We start from the raw sequence: 24395 nt of genomic DNA on the forward strand, positions 1-24395 counted from the left end.
GTGGGGCTCGAAATGCGTTCCTTGAGCATCCCTACACCAGACAGTTCTACGTAATAGTGAATGCATGACGTTCGCAATAGTGGCGGGATGATGTCTGATGTGGTCTGCAGCACCATTGATGCTGATTAGTTGTGGATGGGCTATCGGCCAGTTACAGAGGAGAATCTCTGGGTTGTAGGTTCTGCACAAAATTATCATGATATCTCGTAGTATGTGCCAAACTGTGGAATTACTAACTCCAAGGCGTGCAGCAATTCGTCGTGTACTTATCCGTGGATGTCAATAACTGCAGGCCTTAGGTCTTCAATTCGGTTTGGCCACACTTCTTCGTGTTGTACATGTGTGCTTGGGACATTTCCACATTCAGCTAAATGGCGATATGTACGTGTAAATACTCCTGGATCAGGCTGTCTACTATCTGGAAACCGTACCCGATATTCTCGCAACATTGCCGTCGCACAATCCATAAATGAACACAATATCAGCGTATTCTTGATGAGAATACACGAACGGCATTTTCACGATCACCGCACGACAAACTGCACTGCGAGCTGTTCACATGTGCACTGCTGTCTCTAGTGGACGTTTTGCGATCGCTGCCTCACATAGTCTGATGTTCATAGTGTTTGGCGCCGCAAGAAGAGCCGGATATTCGCAAGCCATTAACTTCTTAATGCTTCAATTTAGTATAGGGGTGTGCTAGGTTGTATCGCTGTAGAATGAATCAAGAAATACGCTCCTGCATTGTCAGGCATTAAGTTGCAAACAACCTGTATATATATATATATATATATATATATATATATATATATATATATATATATTCTTCAAAACCGTTATAATTGTATGGTGGCATATTTGTTAAAATTGTGTTACTTTTGTTGCATTGCTGATGTAATTATTGATTATTTAATAGGTACAAGTAATTAAAAACATTTATCTACTCTTTTGACTCGTTTGTGTCTTATGGATAGCAATTAATGCCATTTATTGAACTTGGTACTCATTTGTTGAGACAGACTATTTAAATGCATACACAGATTTCCATGTGAGGTGCGTGTTCGGGCTGTGCCTTTACAACCATGCCGTCGTCATGGCAAGAAGCGCAAGGAAGATGAACCAGATGCAGTGATTGGTCGGAAGGATCCTGCTACCTTGCATCGCAACCCTTGCTCCATGGGACCAGCAGCGATGGATCACAGGGGCACTCCCATGTCTTTGGACATGGCCTCCATGTTGGAAGGCATGGAGGCAGCCCAGCTCCAAAGCTCTCAGGTACTGCAGCAGTGCAATGAAAAGTACGAGCAGTATATTTTAATCATAGTAAAAAAAAATGATTCTTAAAAGTTTTAATGGTGTACCGTAGCGCTAATAGTGAGCTTTTGATAGTTTTCAATTGAGGGAGTATATAAATCAAATTCTGTTACGAGCTTTAAAATATAAAAGGAGTCGCCTATTTCCATTAACAGGTAAAACAATCTATTACAATTACAAAGTTGTATTGAGTGGATTTATTGACTACTTCTAATAAGAATATATAAATTGAAATTATCTTCGTTCAAGTATTAGACCTCAGTGGCCTGTTCCATCCCTAACCATCTCTTCAGAGATCTTGCAGTCTTCCATGGCCTCTCAAGAGTGTAAAAACAAGATTAACTTTGATATTTGAAGAAGATTCATTTTTTGAATGTGTTTTTATACTTCTGTAATTTTGAATACCATGATGCTTAGCAGCATTAGGGGGTTAATGAAGGAGAAGAACAAGAAGAAGAAGTAATTTTAATGTAGTGAAGTGTAAGTTCTATTTTTACTTTTTGTAGTTCTGCATGGTATAAATTTTGTTACTTTTGGGAAACTCATATTTATTCTTGTTCATTATATAAATTTATTGTTATGTACAGCCTTAGATAAAAAAAAATGACTGGCGTCCAAATTCTAAGGCAAACAAAATGACTGATCTCCAGATTGTAAGTACCATTTGGATAGCTTCGTGTGAGTTCATGAGCACTGGGTTTACACTCACACAACTTAAATCAGTTGTGTAGTAATATATTTAAAACAATTGACAATAAATTGTTGTCAGTTTTAAGTTTTAAGATTACAAACGAAACAATTTTTCTCCTTGTTATTAAATTTAAACTATTTATGATGACGAAATTATTTTCCATAACAGTAGTAATGCAGTAATTAAATAAACGCATAAGCATGATTCGCCATGTTTCTCCTAAAATAAAAATAGCCATTTCTCGGGGAAAAAAAAAACAAATCATTAAAGAATACAAATAACCAATTTACATGATGTATGTCATCCTTCGGCATCTGTGACAGTCTGTATCCTCAGTGACAAGGTGATACCAAATGCCTAGGATATCGAAGACTTGAGGCTACACATTTCCAGGCATTCTGGATATTTTCCCAGATGGCATCCTTTGAGGCTGGCTGATGAGATTCCTGCGTAATTTTCTTCATGGTGTTCTTCATCTCTTCCCACACATTCTCTGTCAGATTTATATCTGATGAACGAGAAAGGCTAGTCTATAAGACTTACATCTGGTCCCTCCAAAAATCAGTTCTTCACCCAAGCAAAAGTGTGGACAAGATGAATATTATGCTGGAATAGAACAATTTTTATCCTCACAGAGGGAATCATATTATGCTCTAATACATATTTGTATTGCATGGCATTCAGGTGCCTACCATACCTCCAGAAAACACCTAGACCAGTAATGTCAAAGAAAGAGCGCATAACAGACGTTCGATTCCTTCCCGTGCTCAAGTGCTGGAGTGGGATGCCGTAAACACAGATAAGAGCGAGACACAGGGGCGGACAAAGTGAATTATTTTCACACGCCTAGACTTGAACGGAGCAGTATACTCGTATACCGCACGCACTGGAGATAAGCGAGCGTTGGGCGTCACTTTACTCCTGTGTTTATGAAAACTTGTGATAAAGCTAGCCCAGCTATGCGCTATTAGACGAAATATCACATGTTTTGTCTCCTGGCCTTGCTTGTCTCTGCTAGGTCCCGTCTCACAGTCAGCTGGTTAGTTCACGCGCTTACTATTTATTTTCTTTATTTGATATTTTCAATACTTTCTTTTCAACGGTGCACCAGTAAAAAATATGTTTATTTGTACTTTCAATGCGGAATCTAACCATATAATTTAAAAATATTTTTTTCGTGGGCAAAGGCGTCTTAATGAAGAAAAATCTAAATTCCTCCATTTCCATAAAAAGTAAGAAAAACTGTTTACATGTCAATATAAACTTTAATTTCTCAGCATCAAAATAAACCATGATTTTGTTCATTGGGTGAAAGGGTTTCGGAGCCACAACAGTTTAAAGTTGCTAATTTTGTGAAAATACGATAAATTAAAATATTTTTAATTTAAACACAATTAAAGTTCTGATGCCTCAAACTTCGCACAAAGCATTGTATCACAGTTGTCAACGGACAGAAAAAGTTTCATTGTATTTAAAAAATGCAAGGTCAATTTTCTCTATATTTCGGTCGATTTGAGATGGAATAGCCCATACATTAAATTTGAACACTATTTATTTAGGCCTACAGGACTGTCTTCAATTGAATACCTCTTTAATAACTGTACTTGATTTTTTGTTATGTAGCCCTATACATCTGTCAATTCAGTTTACGTATTTGTAAATTAGAAGTTTATCACATTAGTATATACACTGAACTTTTGTAAACTTTGTGTTTACAGCACATGTTTATGAATCATTGTTTTTAATTTGTTGTTTGTATTTCTTTATGTTGGTGTACTTGTAATTGGGGATAACTCCCTGTAAGGACCCTCAATAAAATAATAAATTAATTTATACATAGTAAATAATCTAGATATTTGCACTTACGGTAGTCTGTAATGTATGTAATAATTTTAATCGTTCTTCCCCCTCGATATCTCTGTATGTTTGTTCATGGTATGTTGAATAATGTCGCTGTATGCTGCTTTTCTTACTAATCGTATGTTGTCCACATATTAAGCACTGTATTATCTCCTTCCTGTTCCTTGCATAGGAACTGCAGTGCTCATTCGAACTGGAACTTGTTATACGATCTCTTCGCTGGTGCATGATTAATGCCAACTGCACACTGTACAACCCTCACTGAAGCTCGTATTCGTAGCTGGCGCGCTCTGCATGCTCCAGTGGCGCAAGCGTTCTCGTAGCGCATATACGCTCTGATTGACATCACTGACCTAGACTGTCACTGGACATCCACCCCTAACAAGCCACAGACATGCGGTCACTGAAATAGTGCATTGTCACGTATTTAGGATCAAATTGGGATGCCTGTGAACAATAGACTATTTGCACCGTGCATTTTGTGCAGTCAAACATAAATTCGTCTGAAAATATTACCTTACTTCAGTCCTGATTAACATTTTCCTCTGTGAAAACAATGCAGAACAATCTGTGATCGTCATTGAGATTCTCTTTCATTGCTGCTACTACTCTAGGAAAGTGCCCTACAACCCACAAATGGCTGTGTGAGACGATCCAGGAAACTGGGCAGATACTTTAATTGCAGGTACAGATTGGAACGTGTTTCTTTCTGTTGCTACAATCAAAGTAATGTTGATACTCATCTCCTGCCAGAATCTGATCGACAGTGTTGAATTCCTGCCATGGATAATCTCGTGCAGTGGAATTGGATGTTCCAAGTCACATACTGCCCGTGTCTCACTTCCTGGCCGAGAGTTCCCTAGTGCTTATAACCACGCCTCTTAGTTCTGCTCGGACCGTCATGGCAGCTGCAGGGTGCGGCACGGTAGCATATTACATGTGCTGAAAACATTATTCTATGCCATTCCAGGGGCCTTTACTATTTATAATACTGGAGACTCTAATCGTGGTTATCACTATCGCTATTATCTGTGAAGGCGATTTCCGAAAATGTATGTACACACTAGGCCACTCTTCGTTCAGTCTGGACAACTGCTGAATTACCATAGAGCAACGTTTCTCAAAGTATGTTGCCGGGGTTCCATGAGTCCTATACGATTTTAAATTTTATTCTATACTTTTTTTTTACTAGGTTATTTAACGAACTGTATCAACTACTAGGTTATTTAGCATCGATGGGATTGGTGATAGTGAAATGGTATTTGGCGAGATGAGGCCGAGAATTCGCCATAGATTATTACCTGACATAGATTGTCTTACGGGTGGGGAAAACCTCGGAAAAATCCCAACCAGGTAATCAGCCCAAGAGGAAATCGAACCCATGCCCGAGCACAATTCTGGTTCGGTAGGTGAGTGCCTCAGCCGACTGAGCTGCACCGGTGGCTATTCTATACTTAGTGGATACTATAAAAATGTTACGAAAATATGAATCAATAATAACATGAAACAACCGATGATGATGATAATAATGATAATAATAATAATAATAATAATAATAATAATAATAATAATAATAATAGTCGTAATAATAATAATATTCCAATAATGTGCGTAATAATAATATGTTTAATGAACATCTAAAACAGAAAATAATACTTATCACTTTCATCACTGGATTCTCTGCATATGTGTTAAAACAAAAAGACAAAATGCAAAAGTAGAAATGAGACTACAACTTTCCGACATAAAACCAGATTGCAGGCTTAAAAAGCAAATACCTTAGTCCCACGGAACAGAATTATTTAGATACTAGCTTTCACTTGTCTGTTACTTATTAAATACTAATTAAATATTAACAGGAATTCCGCAATTACACTTTAGATTACGGTAAAAGGGGTTTCGCGGTGCAAAAAGTTTGAGAAATACTGCCATAGAGGAAAGACTTTACGGATGTGTACACATGATTAGGTCGATAATCTCGAGTAAAGACTGTAGTCTACCACTGGTGTTAGTGTTTAGTTACAGAAATTGATGAGGACATAATTTGCTTTGAGAGGGGACAGCCTACACATTCGCTTGTCCATGACTGATTTTGCTCCACAGCTGACAAAAGGAATCCTGAAAAGGCTGATGTGTTGAACATAGGATAGTAGGTTATTAACTGCACATGCAGTACCCAGGACTTCCCTCTCTGCATCTCGCCCCACAAAGAAACAGCCCAGGAAGTGAGACACGGGCAGTACCTGCCTTACAATCAAAGAATCTTGCGTCCTCACGAGGGAACCGCATCTGTGGCTCAAGCGTTAGTACACTGGTCTTCCATCCAGGTAGATCAGGTAGTAATGGAATTTGTAGTGGACAAAGCAAATGTTGCAGAGGTACAGATGCCTCAAACTAGCAAGCTGTCTCGTTCGCGCAGGCGCATAGAGCACTTCTCCCCTACCACTGTCCGCCTACTGCTGTGCACTGTGGACTAGAACGGTTCTAATAACAGTTGAGAAGGCTGCATAGGGAGGGTACATCTTGAATACATTGTCAAGAGGTCAACTTTTCAGATAATATGGCTATACCTGGGTATCGGAGCCTGGGGGGACCCCTCCGTTAGCTCTACTACTTCTCCTCTCCAGGCAGCTTCCTAGTTTGAGGCATCTGTACTCCCATTTTTCTCTGTCATTCCACCAATACTCTCTACATTTTCCTCAAGTCATCTGTCATCTACAATAGCTAAAATAGGCTGGATTGAAGTCTTGATGATTGTATGGATTTCCGGTAATGACATAGGAAGGGCTTCGGTTTTCAGGCCTTGGGATGTATCAGGTGATGGAACCTGGCTGTCAGGGCTGAGGTAGAATGGTCAATCTATCAGCATCGGATTCATGAATATCACCCAGGTCGTCTATTGGACTTGGAAAATCATTGTATGTAGAATGCACAATGGAAAAATTTAAAGCCTAAATGCAAGGGCCCATCCCAATAAAATAAAGCCAAGCCAACTCCTCACGAGGGAAAGAAGAATTTGTTTACAAGTGTTTTTCTACAGTATGTGCTCGGTCGCCCGTTACCCCTCAGAATGATGAAAACAGTTGCTTATTGTCTTCACTTACTGTGCTTGTATACACTTAGAAATCTTGTACCAGCACAGTATTTATAATCGAAACTTAGAAATCATATACCAGTATTTATAATCGAAACAGTAATACCAAATTATAATAGTTGTGTTGTATATAATAAAACAGCATGCTCAAACTAAAAATAGAAATAAAGATGATTAAATTCACATTAGATATATCATAATCTTTAAAATGCCCCATACAATAGTCTCTCGTCTAAGATTATAAGTCCTATTATTGAGCTATGAAGATCTGCCTTGTATAGGACACATCCCATTCAACACACCTCAATCATGCTTTCTTTTTGTGTGTTTGATATTATCAGTTTCGTTATATTTTTATAGAAAAAATAACTTTTAAGATGACACTTGGTATAGGGTAGGACATAAGAATAGCTTCATGATTAAAGCTGTTTCTGTAAAACAGTATGAAACAATGACTAACCCAGTGGCGGCTGATTGACTGAGGCAAGTGAGCCCGGGCCTCAGTCACTTGGCTTAACTGAAATCAAATTTTGTGTTTTTATATCGTCGCCTGAATGCAAGAACTAGGTAACTTGATTTTTCATATTTTGTGACATTGCCTATTTACTTATTTATTGCACTAAGGAATATGTCTCGTTTTCTTTTACCTATTTGTTATATTGAAAAATAGATGTCGCTGGTATCGTTCGATCAGTTACCTAGATCCTGGATTACATTTTGTGCGATTTTTGCTATGCTATAAAAGAGGTAACTAAAAAAGGCAAATTTCGAGTTTCTAGTTCTTGCATTCAGGTGACGATATAATGTATTACTTATTTGAATGAAGCATATATCGCTGTAGAAGCATTTGAAAACTTTGATGTATATAGACCTGTTTTGCTGTAAAATTTGTTCCTGAGGCCGGGATCGCTCGTGCCGGGTCTGGCTTGTGATGTATATAGACCTGTTTTGCAGTAAAATTTGTTCCTGAGGCCAGGATCGCTCGTACCAGGTCTGGCTTGTGATGTATATAGACCTGTTTTGCAGTAAAATTTGTTCCTGAGGCCAGAATCGTTCGTGCCGGGTCTCACTTAACGCATTTCATGTCCTTTCGCGGGCTTTGAATTTACGCTTAAAATGCTGTAGTTGAGGCACAATTCGTCTGGCCTGGTCAGGTTTCACTCGTCCCATCCATGGGCCGGCCTCAAGGGTAGAGTGGGGTGGGAATAGCAGTGGTGACTTGTCTTCCTAACTAGGCCATAAATAACAAAATTCCAGCTCTTTGGCAGGCAGAGACCCACTCGATTCTCTCCCCTTATGTCTCAGTTTATGACATAAGCGAGGGTGTTCCACTATTGTACTTCGTAGTACAGTAGTGAATCTGGGCCAATGTTGTTATGTATTTTGGGAAAATATAAACAGAAACAAATGAGAGAAGTAATGCTGGTGCAGTTAATTCATTGTTAGTGTGTCCTTTTTCGAGAAGAAATAATACTGAAAGAAAGGAAGTTTTAAATAAAAAGAGAGACTACCGAGATACCTACGACATCGCTGATAATTTTTCTGACACATAATCTTAAAACGCGAGTTTCTATTGCATCCTGGTATGGGCAACATAAATGGTTATGTGGTAATGTGATGCAAAATAAACTTCTCTTGGCCTTGTTTGTTGGTGTCAAAGGAAAAAAATAAAAAGAAAAGAAAGGGGAATTTCAACACATAATATGGGATGCTTCATCACACTGAAACAATCACTGAAACTCAGAGCATAACAGCTTATTTGGTGAGTGAAATTATTATTTTTCATTGATAGTAATAAGAATAGACTAATAATAATAATAATACTGTAATAATGATATTAATAATATAATAACAATAATAATTAATATCATTAATATTATCCTTCGAAGAGGTGGAAAAATTCAAATATCTTGGAGCAACAGTAACAAATATAAATGACACTCGGGAGGAAATTAAACGCAGAATAAATATGGGAAATGCGTGTTATTATTCGGTTGAGAAGCTCTTATCATCCAGTCTGCTGTCCAAAAATCTGAAAGTTAGAATTTATAAAACAGTTATATTACCGGTTGTTCTGTATGGTTGTGAAACTTGGACTCTCACTCTGAGAGAGGAACATAGGTTCAGGGTGTTTGAGAATAAGGTGCTAAGGAAAATATTTGGGGCTAAGCGGGATGAAGTTACAGGAGAATGGAGAAAGTTACACAACACAGAACTGCACGCATTGTATTCTTCACCTGACATAATTAGGAACATAAAATCCAGACGTTTGAGATGGGCAGGGCATGTGGCACGTATGGGCGAATCCAGAAATGCATATAGAGTGTTAGTTGGGAGACCGGAGGGAAAAAGACCTTTAGGGAGGCCGAGACGTAGATGGGAGGATAATATTAAAATGGATTTGAGGGAGGTGGGATATGATGATAGAGACTGGATGAATCTTGCACAGGATAGGGACCGCTGGCGGGCTTATGTGAGGGCGGCAATGAACCCTCGGGTTCCTTAAAAGCCATTTGTAAGTAAGTAAGTAATAATTAATATCATAAACAAACATTTCCTATTGGAGGCACTTAAACTAGTTGCATCTGGCCTCACCGAGGATTTCGGTCACCGGCCGCTACTGGACTAACCAATAACTTTTCATACAAGTAAAAACAAAATATCCAAGTAAGTAAAGGAATGATAGTACGTATTTAAAGTAAATTTGCATGAAGATATATAGGCTATAGGTCTAATATATAAAAATCAATCACATTATGGATCATGACGACTCCATGTCGATTTCACGAAACATTTCCACTCTGTTCTGTCTTTTACTAATTATTCCCAGTTGGTAATTCCCATTTCCATACATTCCTTCTGAATTTCATCTTGGTGTTTTAAAAATACTAAAATTACAAACTAGAATTGAACTTCGGGCTTCTGCGTGAGAAGCATGTGCTTTACTACTGAGCTATAAACGTTACTTTACAGAGGAAGCAGTTTTGTGTTACATGAGATTATGGCTGAATCTCATTGGCTTCGTCCATGATGCTCAACATTTGATTTCTTGTGAATCAGGTTTAGAAAAATTCACACTCCAAGATTTCGGCCATTTAAAAATTTTTTATTTCATTTTTTATTTTTTGCCTAAGAGTGTGCATAATTCATTCAATATTGAATTAATTTTAAAACACTACAGTCACTACTCACTACTCATTTTCTCACCAGTTTGGTTAATTTACTAGTCCATAACTAATGCCAGGCACTTAGCTAGTGTGCTATTTTCCATATCTAATGCCATACACTTAACTTTAGTGTATTTCTCCTTATCTAATGCTAGGCACATAGTTATTGTGTTTATTCTCCTCAGCTGACTGACTCCATTTTGTGAGTTGCACAACTCGTGATCAGATTTCATTGTTCAGATATCACATTTTCAGCAGTGTTTCTTACTATGCTATCATAACCAGTGCTCTCATGGGGGCCATACCAGACCATACGGCATAGGGTAACCTACAATTTTTTAATGAATCATACATAGCCATACAATGTATGGGTGCCTAAGTTTTGTACATGGACATGTATATTCTGTACACAACGATCATTTCTTGCTGTTCCTAATATCTTCTTTGATATTCATAAACATAAATGGTCCACCTCTACATATATGTAGAATGATTCAAAAACATATACACGCTCCAGGATTCATTAGGACAAGTGTACATCTACTGTGAGAGCATCGTGGGATCTTCATTACATCAAGTTTGTTTTGTAGTTAAAAGATAAGGCAGAGCAATTTCTTAACTTATTCTTTAACATGAAGATATCCATTAAATGACGGTCGGAGGGACATAGAGGAAGAAAATTTGAAGGGGAAAAAATAAGGGATGGAGCGTATGGTCAAGAAAAAGTTTACCATGACAGCATTGATCATAACAATACAGAATTTAGGACAATGGCCTGGAGCAACTTTGTTCATACATCAGAGAATTGAATGAGTGATGACTATAAAAGGCTTCTACAAGTTGTACCAGTACCTAATTTCATTTTTATAAGATCCTTATACATTCTGTAAGTGTATACATTATTAGTCCTTATCCTTTATTCGGTCTAATGGAGTTGTATTCGAATATTTCTTCCCTTCAAAATTCTGTCAGCCAGATTTAAGCCATTAACTATGTTGTTTAAAAATTGAGTTAGATGGTTCATTTTCAGTGTGTTAATAATAAAAATATCTGGTACTTTTATGTAAGAATAATTATACTTTTCTTTCTAGTGTGTTTAAATTACAATATACAAAATTAATTACTATAATTATGTTTTAGTTTATCAAATGTGTTGCCCTAGACCTGGACCAACTTTTCGAAACTGAGGAAAGTGAATGAATGAATTTGCCATTTTTCAGGTGTCGTCCACTGTACTGGACAGCCCAGTATCCATGTATCAGGGATGGAGCTACCATCATCACCAAGGGGCAGAGTCTCGTGGCACAGACGTGTATGGCTCCCCTGGAGCAAGTGGTGCAGCATCTGCCTGGGGACACCACCGCACTCAGACTCATGCCTGGATGGCTGCTGAAGCTCAGCGGAAACAGAATTGGCTAAACTCTGCAGCCGCCACAGCCGTGAGTGGAAATTTGGGTTCTGGGAACTTAAGTAGTTGGGGAGCAACAGATTATGGTGCATTTGGTGGTGGCGCCACAGGTTTGCCCGCCTCGGCAAATGACCGTGACGGTAGGGTTGATCCCGATAGCACTACCAACCACAGCCTGGCGAACTCTGCAAGCCTGGGAGGAAGTTCAACTCTGAATCCCCAGCAGTCGCCTCTCAGTAGGAATACAGTGGGAGCTTACAGTAACTTCAGTCTGAACAGCCCTACTGCCACGGGTATGGCACAACTCAATGGACAGATAAGTCCAATTTCATCATCGCTACACAATCAGGCTTCCACTCCTTCTAGTCCGTTTGTGTTCCAGCAGCCGACATCTCCCTGGCCATCGAATCAGAGCCAACCCCAGCAGCAAAATAGTTCTAATGCGTTGTTTTCGAATAACGGAAACTCCCAAGCTTCTGCCTCTCGGGGAGAAACTATGAATTGGCAAGCAGGCTCTGGCAGGCCCACAGGTCTACAAAATGCATTAAACTCTGACAGCAAGATCCCATCTTCATCGTCTCCAAGTTCCACCAAGCAAAGAAGTGCCAGTGATGCAGGAGCAGGCTCTGGGCAGTTAGAGAGGTCTCCTTACCCCTCTCATCTTCCCCCCTCGCCCTTCTCATCTCCACAGTCTCAACAACCGGCAAATAGTCCTCAGCAAACCTCCATTAGCAACAGCTCCCTGCCACCTCCATCGCCTTCCAATATAAACTCTACACAACCACCACTGAACATTCCTGCCCAAACCCAGCAACAGCATCAGCAGCATCCTGGATCTGGTGACATGGGTCTTTCCCAGCCACACACACCACAGGAGACTAATCCACAGTCCTCTAAAACACCAGAACGCTCAATGTCAGTTCCACTTCCCCTTACCCCCACAGATCATTCTGCTTCCTCCTCATGTTCAGGCTCAAGTCGGGGTGGCTGGGTGACTCCTGACAGGCCTCAATCCAGCTGGGATTATAATCCTCTTACACCTGCCCCCCCACCCACATCTCCCACTCAGGCTTCTCCATTTCGCATTCCCAAGGGTCGACCTCCCTCTCGAACTTCTAATTTGCATTCCAACAACACCAGCACCAATAATAACAGCAGCAGCAACAGCAATGGCAACAGTACTAACACGTCACCAATATCTACAAATGATCTGGGAACAAGTAACCCATCCCCGACGACCACGGCCCAAAGTTTAAACCAAACATATTGTAAGGGTTTTTTGAAACCTTTCCCTCCTGGTGAAAATTCTGTGACAAAACCACCTTCTTTGGACAACCCTCATCAAACAAACTCTTCAAGCAATGGAAATAGTGCTATGAAGGATTCTTCCCTTCCGTGGGTGCAAGAGAATAGTGCGGTCACGTCTGAAATGGGAAGCAAATCTTCTGGTTCTACAGGTTCATTGTCACATTTTAACTCTACGGAGACTCTACAGGACTCGTGGTTTGGCGCAGAAACAAGTGAAGTCAGAACAGGGAATAATGACAAAGTGAATGGACATCAGACTGCTAAGTCAAATCTTTACTTAAACAATTCAAATAGCTCGGAAGCAGATGAGGGGGCTTGTGATGTGATGCTACCTGATATTGCAACTCCACAGAGCAAAGGTTCTTGCAGTGCCATCAAGCAGGAAACTCTGTCATCGACCTGGTCCTCCACAGATGACGTGAAGCAGCTCAGCGACTACCATGCAGCTGCTGCACAGCTGACGTACAACTCCTCTGCAGCTCCAGCGTCCGCCAATGCTGGCAATCCATTTGTATCTCCTCTAAGCAGCTGCACTTCAAGCTATGGCTACTGTGGATCCTCAAGCAGTCCGTTCATGTCAGGGAGTTATTCCATGTTTCCTGAAAGTAAGGCATATCCGGGTCCCACATGGAATGAAGCTGCCAGCTACATGGACTCACGAACAGCATCGGCTCCACATATGAACTACTCATACCAGACAATGGACTTCAACTCCCAGTTTTATGCAGGTCAATCTGCAAAGCAGGAAGCTGCCCGATCAGCTTGTTACCACTCTTCGCCTTACGGATACCAGGGAATGGGTGGTATGGGCCAGTTTCATCCACAGTATCCAGGTCCAGCAACGCAGTATCCTGGACAGTTCCACCCCCATCGATGGGACCCACATCGTTGGGACCTCTATGGTCCACCACCTTTTTTCCCTGTTGTTCCAGAACCACCCCGTTCAGAGCCCATTGGAGAGGTCACAGATTATATTGACAATGAAGAGTGTTTTAAAGATTCCCAAATGGGAGGTGTTGCTATTGCTCTGGGACATGGCTCAGTGTTGTTCGAGTGTGCAAAACACGAGTTACATTCCACAACAGCATTACGTCGTCCTAATAGATTGCATCCAACTCGAATAAGCTTAGTTTTCTATCAGCATCGAAACTTGAATCGGGCAAAACATGGCTGGGATGAGTGGGAGGAAAAGATGAGACTGAGGAAACTTGGCATCACAACTTCAAATGCAAGCAGTGGAGGTTCGGGTTCTGGTGCCGGCAGTAACAGTTCCAACAATTCAGGAAACAGCAACAGTAACAATAATTCAGTCTCAGATCTGTTACATCTTCTACCCCCCACTGATCGACCACCTACTTACACTTCACAGTTCTTGATGCGAACTCCAACATATACAACCACTACCTGGACAACCTTATTCCCGATGCACCCATGTATGGTAACTGGGCCTTATCAGGAGGGTGGAGCTGTAGGATAGGTGAGGGCTGGACCGCTGTTGGAGGCCCTGTGCGGCACAGCTGTCGCTCACAGTGTGTGAGGCTGTGTCTACTGCTGCAGAAACATCTTTCGCTAAGAATCCTTCTTTTCGTTGGACCGAATTGAAGGTTACTTGCAGCACTTCCTGGTCTAGTTACCATGCATGCCACGTCTCGGATTGGTGTGTTCTGCAAGGAGTTTATGAAGAGGAGCTGCCAGACATGGATGGATTGCAGAACAGACCATAGGTCTGTCGAGAAGTAGCAGACAGGAAATTAGTAATAATGTTGGTATCACTGCACTGCAGACTCAACTATGAGTATTCAGTATTGCAATTGAACAGAGTTCTAAAACTTTTTCTCTGTTTGTAACTCAATTGCAGTTGGCAATGCTGTAGTTTGATGCAAATGTTCACGAAATATGAAGATTCGTTTCTACATAGACTGGTAACATTTGCTGATAATAACTAAAACAGTCCAAATGTTAAGCCAACGTTATCCCCTGCACACCGAAAGTGTATCAAACCAGTGTGGCTTGAAATCAGTTTTTATAGATATAATTATGGTTTAAATAGTATAAACCATGGCTTATTTTTAATAAGGTGGTTAAATACCCTTTTCCTAAATGATGCATTATATCAGGGCTTCTGCAACGGGCTCTAACAATTGTAAGAGGTTATATTTTCCCAAATTAACTTAAAAAGAAGTCTCGCAAGGGTAAATTACTTCATGACTAATGTTATTTATTTATTTATTCTTTGAATTTACATACCAGTAATATTCTTAGATCAGTGCTTGGATACCACATATTCTTGTTGCAATTAGATACATAGCTCGTAATTTGAATTACTATGCAAATGCGTATCAACATTTTGATTGTCAGAATATGGAAATTAAATCTCAGGGGAAAATCGATATATCAAGAAAACACTGATTCTGTTGTTTATATGATATTTAAACTTCCTTGAAAATTTCACACTGTATAACATGCAAAAAAGGTCAAAATTCATTCTGACGTTAACCTTCAATCTCACTTTCAGTCTTCCAGTCATTCTCTTCTGTGAGGTTCGAATACCAAATATATTTATCTACTTCATAAAATTTTCCCTATGGTAACTGAGTTCATTGACTCCAACAATACTAAAAGCAATTAGATTACCATATTTCTGTTTACATACCAGTACATACAGGTACAAACAAATACATCTTTCTGTTTTCAGTATTCATTTTTAGTATCCATGGATGTTTCTAATTACTCGAAAGGACATCATTGGATAGACACGAATGATGATCATTTTTAGATGTGTTTGTCACGTTAGCATAAATGCAAAAAGAATTGTGTACCTTTATCATAATTATATGTTCATTTATTCATCCCTGTATATGAAACAGTTCGTCTTCCACTGGACGGATTTTTAAGAAATCTTATATTTAGCGATTTCACTAACTAACTAAATTTTGAATGAAAATATTATTTCACATATTCATAATTAAAATTTGTATAAATGACATGTCCTGAGTTTTCCACCCAGAACTGTTCACTAAACATCTTAATCTTTACCCATTTAAAGGTGATTGATCTGACTTTTGAATTTCTATTAAAAAAAAAAAATAATTAATACGAAAATGTAAAACTAGACAAAAAGTAAAATAAAAAACATTCCTCAAAGAGTTGTTTTGAGAATATGAAAAGTGGAATAGGTAAATTTTCTTTTTGAGGATATTTTCAGGTTATCTCTCAAAGTAGATTCTTAAAGTTTGTAACACAACATCTATACAAAAGTAAACAGAATTTCACAACAGAAGGTAATAAAGCGTTTTAGATTGAGGTTCTTCTACAATAAGTCTATATGATCGGAGATCTAATGAATTGATCATTCAATGAAATTTATGCAGTGTTTATTAAAATCATATTTTGCTGCATTCAGGACACAATAAAATGGCGGTGTACTTAAACAAACAATAATATTGATGTAATGTTAATTGATAATAAGTGAAATAATAAATCAAAACAACAATTTCATTACACAATTGCTTTCCTATTGCAATGTGAATGCATAAATTTCTCATTTGGTTTTTATCACAATTTAAAAATCTGACCTTTATACATATGTCTTATTTTATTTCATTATTGTATTGTGATATAAAATACATTACAATTTTATTGAATATGTCGGAACCTGAATTAAGATTTTCGTTTTCTTGAAAAGACTTCCAATATAAAATTGGAAAAAAAAAATAGATATATATATATATACGGTATTGTAAATATTTGTGCAGGAGCTTTTTGTCCTATCGAGAAGTTTTACAGCTTCTTCATATTATATTGTTACATTGATATTCATATTGATTGCAGTCTAGTAATTAAAAGGAGAAAATCTCATTACAGCTTAAAGTATCTAAAGGGCCAAAGCATTTATATTTATCCAACTGAAGACTGTTTCACTGGCTGTGAGTTTTCCTCATGTCTTTGCACATAAAAGAAAATATTTGTATTTCTTACCTTATTGAGATAAATTAGTCGTGAAATTTTTGCTTCGTAGTTTTTTACGGCTTGACTTTTTACTTTCTGTCTTTTATACTTTACCTCGTCTTGTTGTTGTTGTCATCGTCATAATCATTTACATTATGTTTTTTTGGTCTGTTCCATCTCCAAAACTAACAGTTTGGCAAATATTAACATTGAGATTTTGAATAATTTGGTTTTTTTGCTTGGAAGATTACCGGTCTCTTGTAGACCCCCTTTTTATTCATAAGTTTAACATTCGTTTATAACATCAACCTAAGTATTTCATCCAAATTGCACAAAATAAATCACCTAAATTAATTTTACGATAATCTTTATCAATTTGTATGTAGACACGTGTGTTCAAATTATTTCTTTTCATCATTTTGTAGCTACATTAATGTACTCATCTGAATTAATACTTTTTTATCTTTAACCTAAATTATTTCTGTAGAATAAAAATAATCCAAGTTACTCCAGCACTTGGCCTACATTCAGTAGATATATCCAATGTACGTATTGTTCTCAGTTACATTAAGTAAATTTTTCTACAATCAGTTTGTAACCAAAGCAATAGTATATCATAAAAGAATAGTGGAAGTTTCATATAATATATGTGTGTGTTTGTAATTATTAGCTATCAAAATTATATCTGCGGAGGGAATTATATAGGCTATGAAAACAGTTTTTGTATAAGATTTTTTAAATATAATCCATAAAGGAAAATACAATTTTTCATAAAACTTACTTGTTACCTCTACAAATTTATAGTTTGGGGTTTGGGTTATTGTTAAAAAACTCGAGTGTGTGAAAATTGCGATTTAAAGGCTGTACATGACCTGTCTTTAAGGTAAGGTGGATCAAAATAATGTTATTTTGTTATGACTGATTTTCCTACATTTGAAATTTAGGAGGAGGAAATCGTTTTAAAAATAAAAGTAGTGTGTCGACTTTTGTAATTTGTCTAGTTTGATATCATATATGTAACAAGTTAAAATAAGGCATTGACTGTATTATAAAAGGGGGGAGGAGTCTGTATTCCCTACAGTTTTTCTTTATGTGTGGTCTTATATGAATTGCTTACATTGATGATTTCTGTAATAGGAACAACTTCTCACTGTCAAATTACTATTGTCCTGTCTGTCATGTCCCTCTCATTCAAACATAGTGCCACCACGAATGTCGTATCTGTCAGTACACTGTAATGACTGATGATAAAACCCTACGTATTTCAAAATGTAACCTTTTACAATTTGAGCATATGTTGTACTATTAAGAAATGTGGGCCCATGTAGAGATTGTTGCATGTGGTTGTGTTTAGTTTGGTAGAACACATCACCTGTTGTACATCACCGCACAGTACGTCGCACACCCAGTGAGTTATTATTATTATTATTATTATTATTATTATTATTAATATTTTTTTTATGCTTAACCTTATCTGGGAATATTACCACACTATGAAATGTAGTTAGTTTAGCACTTTAATATATATCTTTCCCATGTACTGAATTTACTCTTGTAATTATTTATTTTCCTAATTCATTTTTCACATGCAATTGTATTACCAATTTACACAACACTAAATGACATATCAAAGCATCTTAAATAAAGCAACTAGTCTTGTTTTAATTCTCTGTTAGAGCAGATTATTTAAGATTGTTTTTAGCAATCTGAGAGTCAAATCATGTAGCTTCTAATTTCATTGTATATTTAAATATTTATTTTTCCACTAGATGTCATTCTGAAAAAAAAAAAGAAAAAAAGTTTGTTTTCTATCCAGAGTACACACATTACAATGAATATTCTACTCTCAAGACATTATTTTTGTATGCTGTTCATATGATTGTCTTGATTTTAATCTGGAATGGTTTGACTCTCGGGTGGCAGCATAAAATCGCAGTGGCTAATCATGTGTTCATATCTATATCACGCTGTCACACATTTCAGCTGTTTTAAAATGGAAGTGCTTAGAGATGGCCCCAGTGTGGTGATGATTGTAATGACTGGTGGGGAACATATGAATGTAATGTACTAATTAAAATATATGAAAGACAGACATACAAAGACTGCTGATCAGATGTAAATTTATTATTTTAGTTTTATCTACGCAATGAATGGCCTGAAATCAAAATATGTAATCTGTTTTTCACTTTTTTATGGCATTAATCATGTGTTTCACCCAGGTCCCTAGATGAGTATTCCTGTTTCTAGTCCCTTATCAGTGTTACCATTGTTGTCATTTCTCATTTACATCACCTTGTAATGACATATTCTTCCTGAGCAGTGATAGATATATGTCATATGGTTTGCCTTCCATAAGCTTAGAAGCAGTTCGCTCACTGAGTTCTGGATCCATACTATTAAGCTTCCCTCCCCTATCCCCAATAAAAAGAAGTTTCTAGTAAGCTGGTGCTTGCTGCAGTTGCATAACAATAAAGTCAAGATATCAAATGATGATAATTTTTTGGGGGTTCTCTTAACAATGCATTTATAATAGGATTTAGTCAAGCTATTACTTTGCTTCTCGAATTTTATTTTTTAATTTAATCTAGTCGAATATCAATGTCAAAGTTTGACTATACATTCGTGTGTTGAGTTTATAAAAACATATCAGTAGGGAACATGCTTTTGACACACATTTGAATATGTACATTGGAATTTTGTATACCTGGAAGTGTGATATCAAAATAGACTGATGATCTTGTGAAAGCTCAGCTGAACTATATAATTTCATTTCCTTCCAGAAGTATTGATATATTGTTTTTATTGTTGTACAACAATATTTATATTTTCAAGAAGAGAAAAACTTTAAATATTTTGAAGGAAACCTATTGTATGTGATAAATATATTTTAAGTAACCTCTTTTGAATGCATAAACAGTACCTAATTAAAACAATTTTTCGTCTGATTTTCCAAAAAAGAATCTGTTACAGTACACTACTTAATCAACAATGACTTCAACTATTCCTTTCAGATTTATCTTGTTTTATTTGTTTACAAATCTTTTGATTGGAAGTCAGATTAATTATAAATTATTATTGTTCCTGCTGAGAAGTTTCTTAATTACAATAATGGAAGCATTAAATTTTTCCCGTAATGTTGCTATTTTTCCATTAGTTAGACGAGTTTGACTTCATATCCTGCTCAGGATAGTAATATTCGGGTAAAGTATGTATTTATATAATGTTGTTTCAATCATCTTCCTGCAGATACCGACTAAGTTGGTGCCATCTCTATGTATTTTCAGCAACATTAACAGTCCTTCAAGTGACCTTACAATCACTTTAATTTTATAATATAATTCTCTCCTTTCAATTCTTGTCCCATGACATCCGCTTCATCATATCCCACATTCTCACAGTCTTTCACCAAATACGTAGCTAGTCCAATTTCCCAGGTGATTTTTTACTGAACTGTTTTTATAGATATAATTAAATGTTAAGTTGCTAAGTAAGGCGCTAGCACAGATCTCACTTCTGTATTATTTTATTTTTTTTTTTATATTGACTGCACTTTTTTATCACTTGGAGAAGCAACTAAACTGTATATAGCAAGAAAGAGGCAGGCTCAAATATGCAGACATCCCAATGTCCATTCACACTGACGCTAGTAGTGAACACAGGGCTCAGATGTTTTGTACTTGGAAAGAATGCAGTGTGTGTGCAAATTTGTTTCACTGTGAGTACAATGAGAAATGACAATGTGATTGTGCACAAATGTTTAGCAGTTCTGCATTATGTCGTTTTTTTAGTTGCTGCATATATGGCCTTCTCGTGCAACTGTCTTTTAATAAGTTATACATAGCATACTGAGCCATTTTTAAACTAAGGCCATTGGCATGCTGACAGCCACTTTTCATTTATAGTACAAGTTATAAATATGGCCATGTTGTTTGTAGCTGGTAGAGTAAGGAGTGTGTTACCTTACAATCTACAAAGGCATCCCTTGTAGCATATTGCCTAAATACCATTGTACCGGACGTATGTGTTTAAGAGTATATAATTATAATTATTATTATTATTATGATTATGATTACCATAATTATCATTAGTATTAGTTTTAACGCCTATTTTCGAACTTTACATTATGTACATATTTCTGCATTTTTAGGGCATAAACATCCGGGCCCTGGTATTATATTATGATAAAAATGATGTGCATTTTTACTAATGTAGGTATTTATATTTATTTCAGAACTCTTATAAGTTAACGACTGATTGATGAATGTTGTATGGTTACAAGTCTTGGAACGTAATTCCAAACTAATGTATTGTTTTTCAATGGTCACAAGCAGATTTTAAATGAATGAAATCCAAGGGGTGAAAGAGGGTTAAATATTTTTTCTTTTGGAGTGAGAATCCCCTCTTTTACCTCAAAATATTTAATCATGTCATATAACTGCCCCCTCCCCATTATCATGACTCACGGTACCAAAAATATATAAACTATTTTTTGAAATGAGTGAAAGAAGCCATTGTTAGTAGGTTAAATATAAAAGACTTAGTATTTTGACAATACTATATTTCAAACAAAAACTGATAATTTATAATGATTGTAAATATCCAAATGTTTCTGTTTCCTACCCCTTCCTCTTTACCCTTGTGTATTCTAGTGACTTGTGTCATGCTATTTATTATTACTTATTTTAGAGTATTTGTGATTGTGCCCAAGAACTGAACGTAGTAAGTAAGTATTGGCAGTCATTTTTTATAAAGGATGATAATTTTTAGTGATAGATGAATGCTCATTTCAGAAACTCATGTAAAGGAAAAATTATTATTATTTTTTCCTCACCATTAACTACAATTATATTGAGGGATATATTTAATAATATTAATATTAATAATATCGATAATTTATCAAGTAATATACAGGACAGTATTGCATCAATGTAGAATCATTGGTAGGATGTATTTGTAATTCCAAAGTATGAACAGAGATAGTTAGATTGCAGGATGTATCAGCATCATTTTAATTTCGTATTTATTTTCTTAGGGCTGTGCTTCATGGTTGATCAGTGTATTAATTGATCATGAAATATTCTGATGTAACAAATATTTTGCTAGTAACTTTTAATTGCAGAAAAAGAGAGATAATAATGTATGTATGTATATATAGTATATGCTCATCTTCTCTTTAGTCCAGCATTGCTAAAGGTGTGAACTGTATCCAACTTTTGAGCACACCAACTACACATTTGTTCCACCTTTCTTTCGTTTTCACGTCACAACCGAGTTGTTAGTGTGCAGGCTGCTTCCAGTGGGGTAGATAATGAACTGAGACACGGCATAAAATTACTGTAGTATTAAAATTGATCTGTTGCACAGCCCTGTCAACCTCTGATTTTCACGACAGACAAGAACAATATTCTGTAGCCCTCAGGTCAACTGTTTGCCCAGGTATAGGAAACATGCAAATCGAGATACACTCTCTAAAGGGGGAAATAATATGACACGGAGGTTCTTTTCCTGAGGCTCACATGTAAAGTACAAGTTTTAGATCAAGAGAATTACCTCTTATGTATGTCTCCTGTCGCTTCATTTTTATATAAAAAAAAAAAAAAAACGAAAAACCATAAATACTTTTTTTAGTCTGTTGATCTAGATTATGGAAGATGGTGGTAACATTGCTGCTTTTTAAGTGCCAAGAATAATAAAGAAACAAATGACTGTATTCCTAGCTAACGGTAGTCTGTGTATAATCCGGCCCCTTTTTGATGCCTTTCAGATTATTTAATTTTTCTAGTGACCGCCATGTTGTCCCACCAACTCTGCCATTTTTATTAATAAAACAAATGAAAGCAACAAAAATATGAATCATCCTCCTCCTCCCCATCCACAATTGTTTAGATAGGAGTAAATATGAAAAGAAAGAAAAAATGTGTATATCCTTCCAAAAAGAAAATGAAGATCATTTTCTACAAAAAGTATGTCTGAAATAATTTTAAAAGATGTCCGATGTGTGTGATCCACAATGTTGGATGAAAAGATAGTTTTGCAAGATGAAAATAATTTTGTGAAAAACAATAGACCTTGTGTTCGTGTGTATGTTTTGTGTGAAAAAAACAAGATATTTAATTAATTGCCAGTAGTTTTAAAAACAGTACAATATCGCATTTTTTTCACATGAAAAATAATAATGATGAAAAGTATATATTTATATACTTTGTATATATATTTTTGACACTTTGTGTAAAAGAACAATTGAAAATAAGCATTTTTGATGCAAGTTAAAAATCTGTATGTGTTGCCAACAATTTTTAGGGAAAGACATATTTCTGTGCTGTACAAATTAATGTTTGTGGCAGTTTTTTATTGTTCAGGGAAATGATTTAGTTTTATTTTATGTGTTCTATGTTCATAGACCAAAAGGAACAACAAAATGGGTGATGAAAACCTCAAGTCAGTCTTCGAAACTTTGTTTTTAAAATCTCTAGAAGAAAAAATTAGAGATAATCTTATACCATAGTAATGTAGGAATGTAGTGATAAGTAAAAATATTGCATAATTGTAATTGTTTCATGTGAATATAGCCACACTTTGTGAATATTTGTCAAGAGAGTGTACTCTAAGTTCTTTATCCTCACTGAAAAACATAAGTTACACCTTGAAATCCCCTTCCTTTCTTTTCTGCCATAGTCCATAAAATGAATACATAAATTTTAATAGTATTATGAAATAACATATAAAGAAAAAAAAGTTAGAAAGCTTAAGTCCCTTATATGATAATGTGCATACCTGTATAGGAGAAGACGTGGAAAGACGACACGAGAGGGGGGGGGGACACTCATTGTCAAAAATCAACTCTTATGTGTGAACTAATTTTGACAAGAGTTGCTATGCGTTATGGAATCCATGAAATACACCTAGATCTTATGGCTATGACTCTGCATGTAATTTTGTTGTAACTACAAAATGGAAACGATATTATGTGCCATTCAAACTGTGTATACTTTCTTTTTATACATTTTACACAGCAAGTAATAAAATTGTAACCTTGTGTCAAATTAATAGTGCTCAACCATTGTGTAAACATATATCTTCGTAAATTCTAAAGTCCACACAATTTTAACAAATTTACACCAAAATTATCAGTTCAATTGAAAGAAAGAAAGAAGTTCAAGGTTCTTAAACTCACATGGACTGGATTTCTTATGAAAGCTCTGCTTAATTCCGAGAAACAATATATTAAATGTTTATGTAAATACACGACCACTTCCCAGTTCTTAATGATTCTCCATACCACGTACATGGAAAATCTTTTTGCATGATATCATTATTCTCTCGTATCTACATGAAAATATTGTCAATTGTAAACATTACAAAATTGACATTGTCTATCAAGTGTGTATGCATCTAGCATAGACACACATAAAATGTCAGACCATTTTAGTAAAGCAGAAACAAGAGTACATAGTTAATCAATGAGTCAGTCAATTCGTTAGTGTGTTAGTTTCCAGTGACAGGTTCTTGAGTGTCACAACACTTTCCTTGCTTCTCAGTACAGGCCTGTCTTATTTTCTGCCTTTCCTGAATCAGACTAGAACAGGTTAATGGGGGGGGGGGGTT

The 24395-nt window shown here is 36.5% G+C and overlaps 1 protein-coding gene across 7 annotated transcripts in view; it reads left to right on the top strand.

Moving 5' to 3' along the window:
- Tet (Ten-Eleven Translocation (TET) family protein) overlaps window positions 1-23383 on the top strand; it is a 546910-nt gene extending 523527 nt beyond the window's left edge. For 5 of the 7 annotated variants that reach the window (XM_069818171.1, XM_069818172.1, XM_069818173.1 and 2 more), the window contains 2 exons: window positions 1041-1275; window positions 11347-23383. In XM_069818171.1, coding sequence (XP_069674272.1) covers window positions 1041-1275; window positions 11347-14319 — 3208 coding nt within the window. In that variant the 3' untranslated portion in view covers window positions 14320-23383. The remainder of the gene's footprint in view (window positions 1-1040; window positions 1276-11346) is intronic. The other 2 variants (XM_069818175.1, XM_069818176.1) reach the window with 2 other exon arrangements.
- Window positions 23384-24395: the final 1012 nt, after the last annotated feature.

Source organism: Periplaneta americana, chromosome 2 (assembly GCF_040183065.1).
Source record: "Periplaneta americana isolate PAMFEO1 chromosome 2, P.americana_PAMFEO1_priV1, whole genome shotgun sequence".
Classification (NCBI taxonomy): Eukaryota; Metazoa; Arthropoda; class Insecta; order Blattodea; family Blattidae; genus Periplaneta; species Periplaneta americana.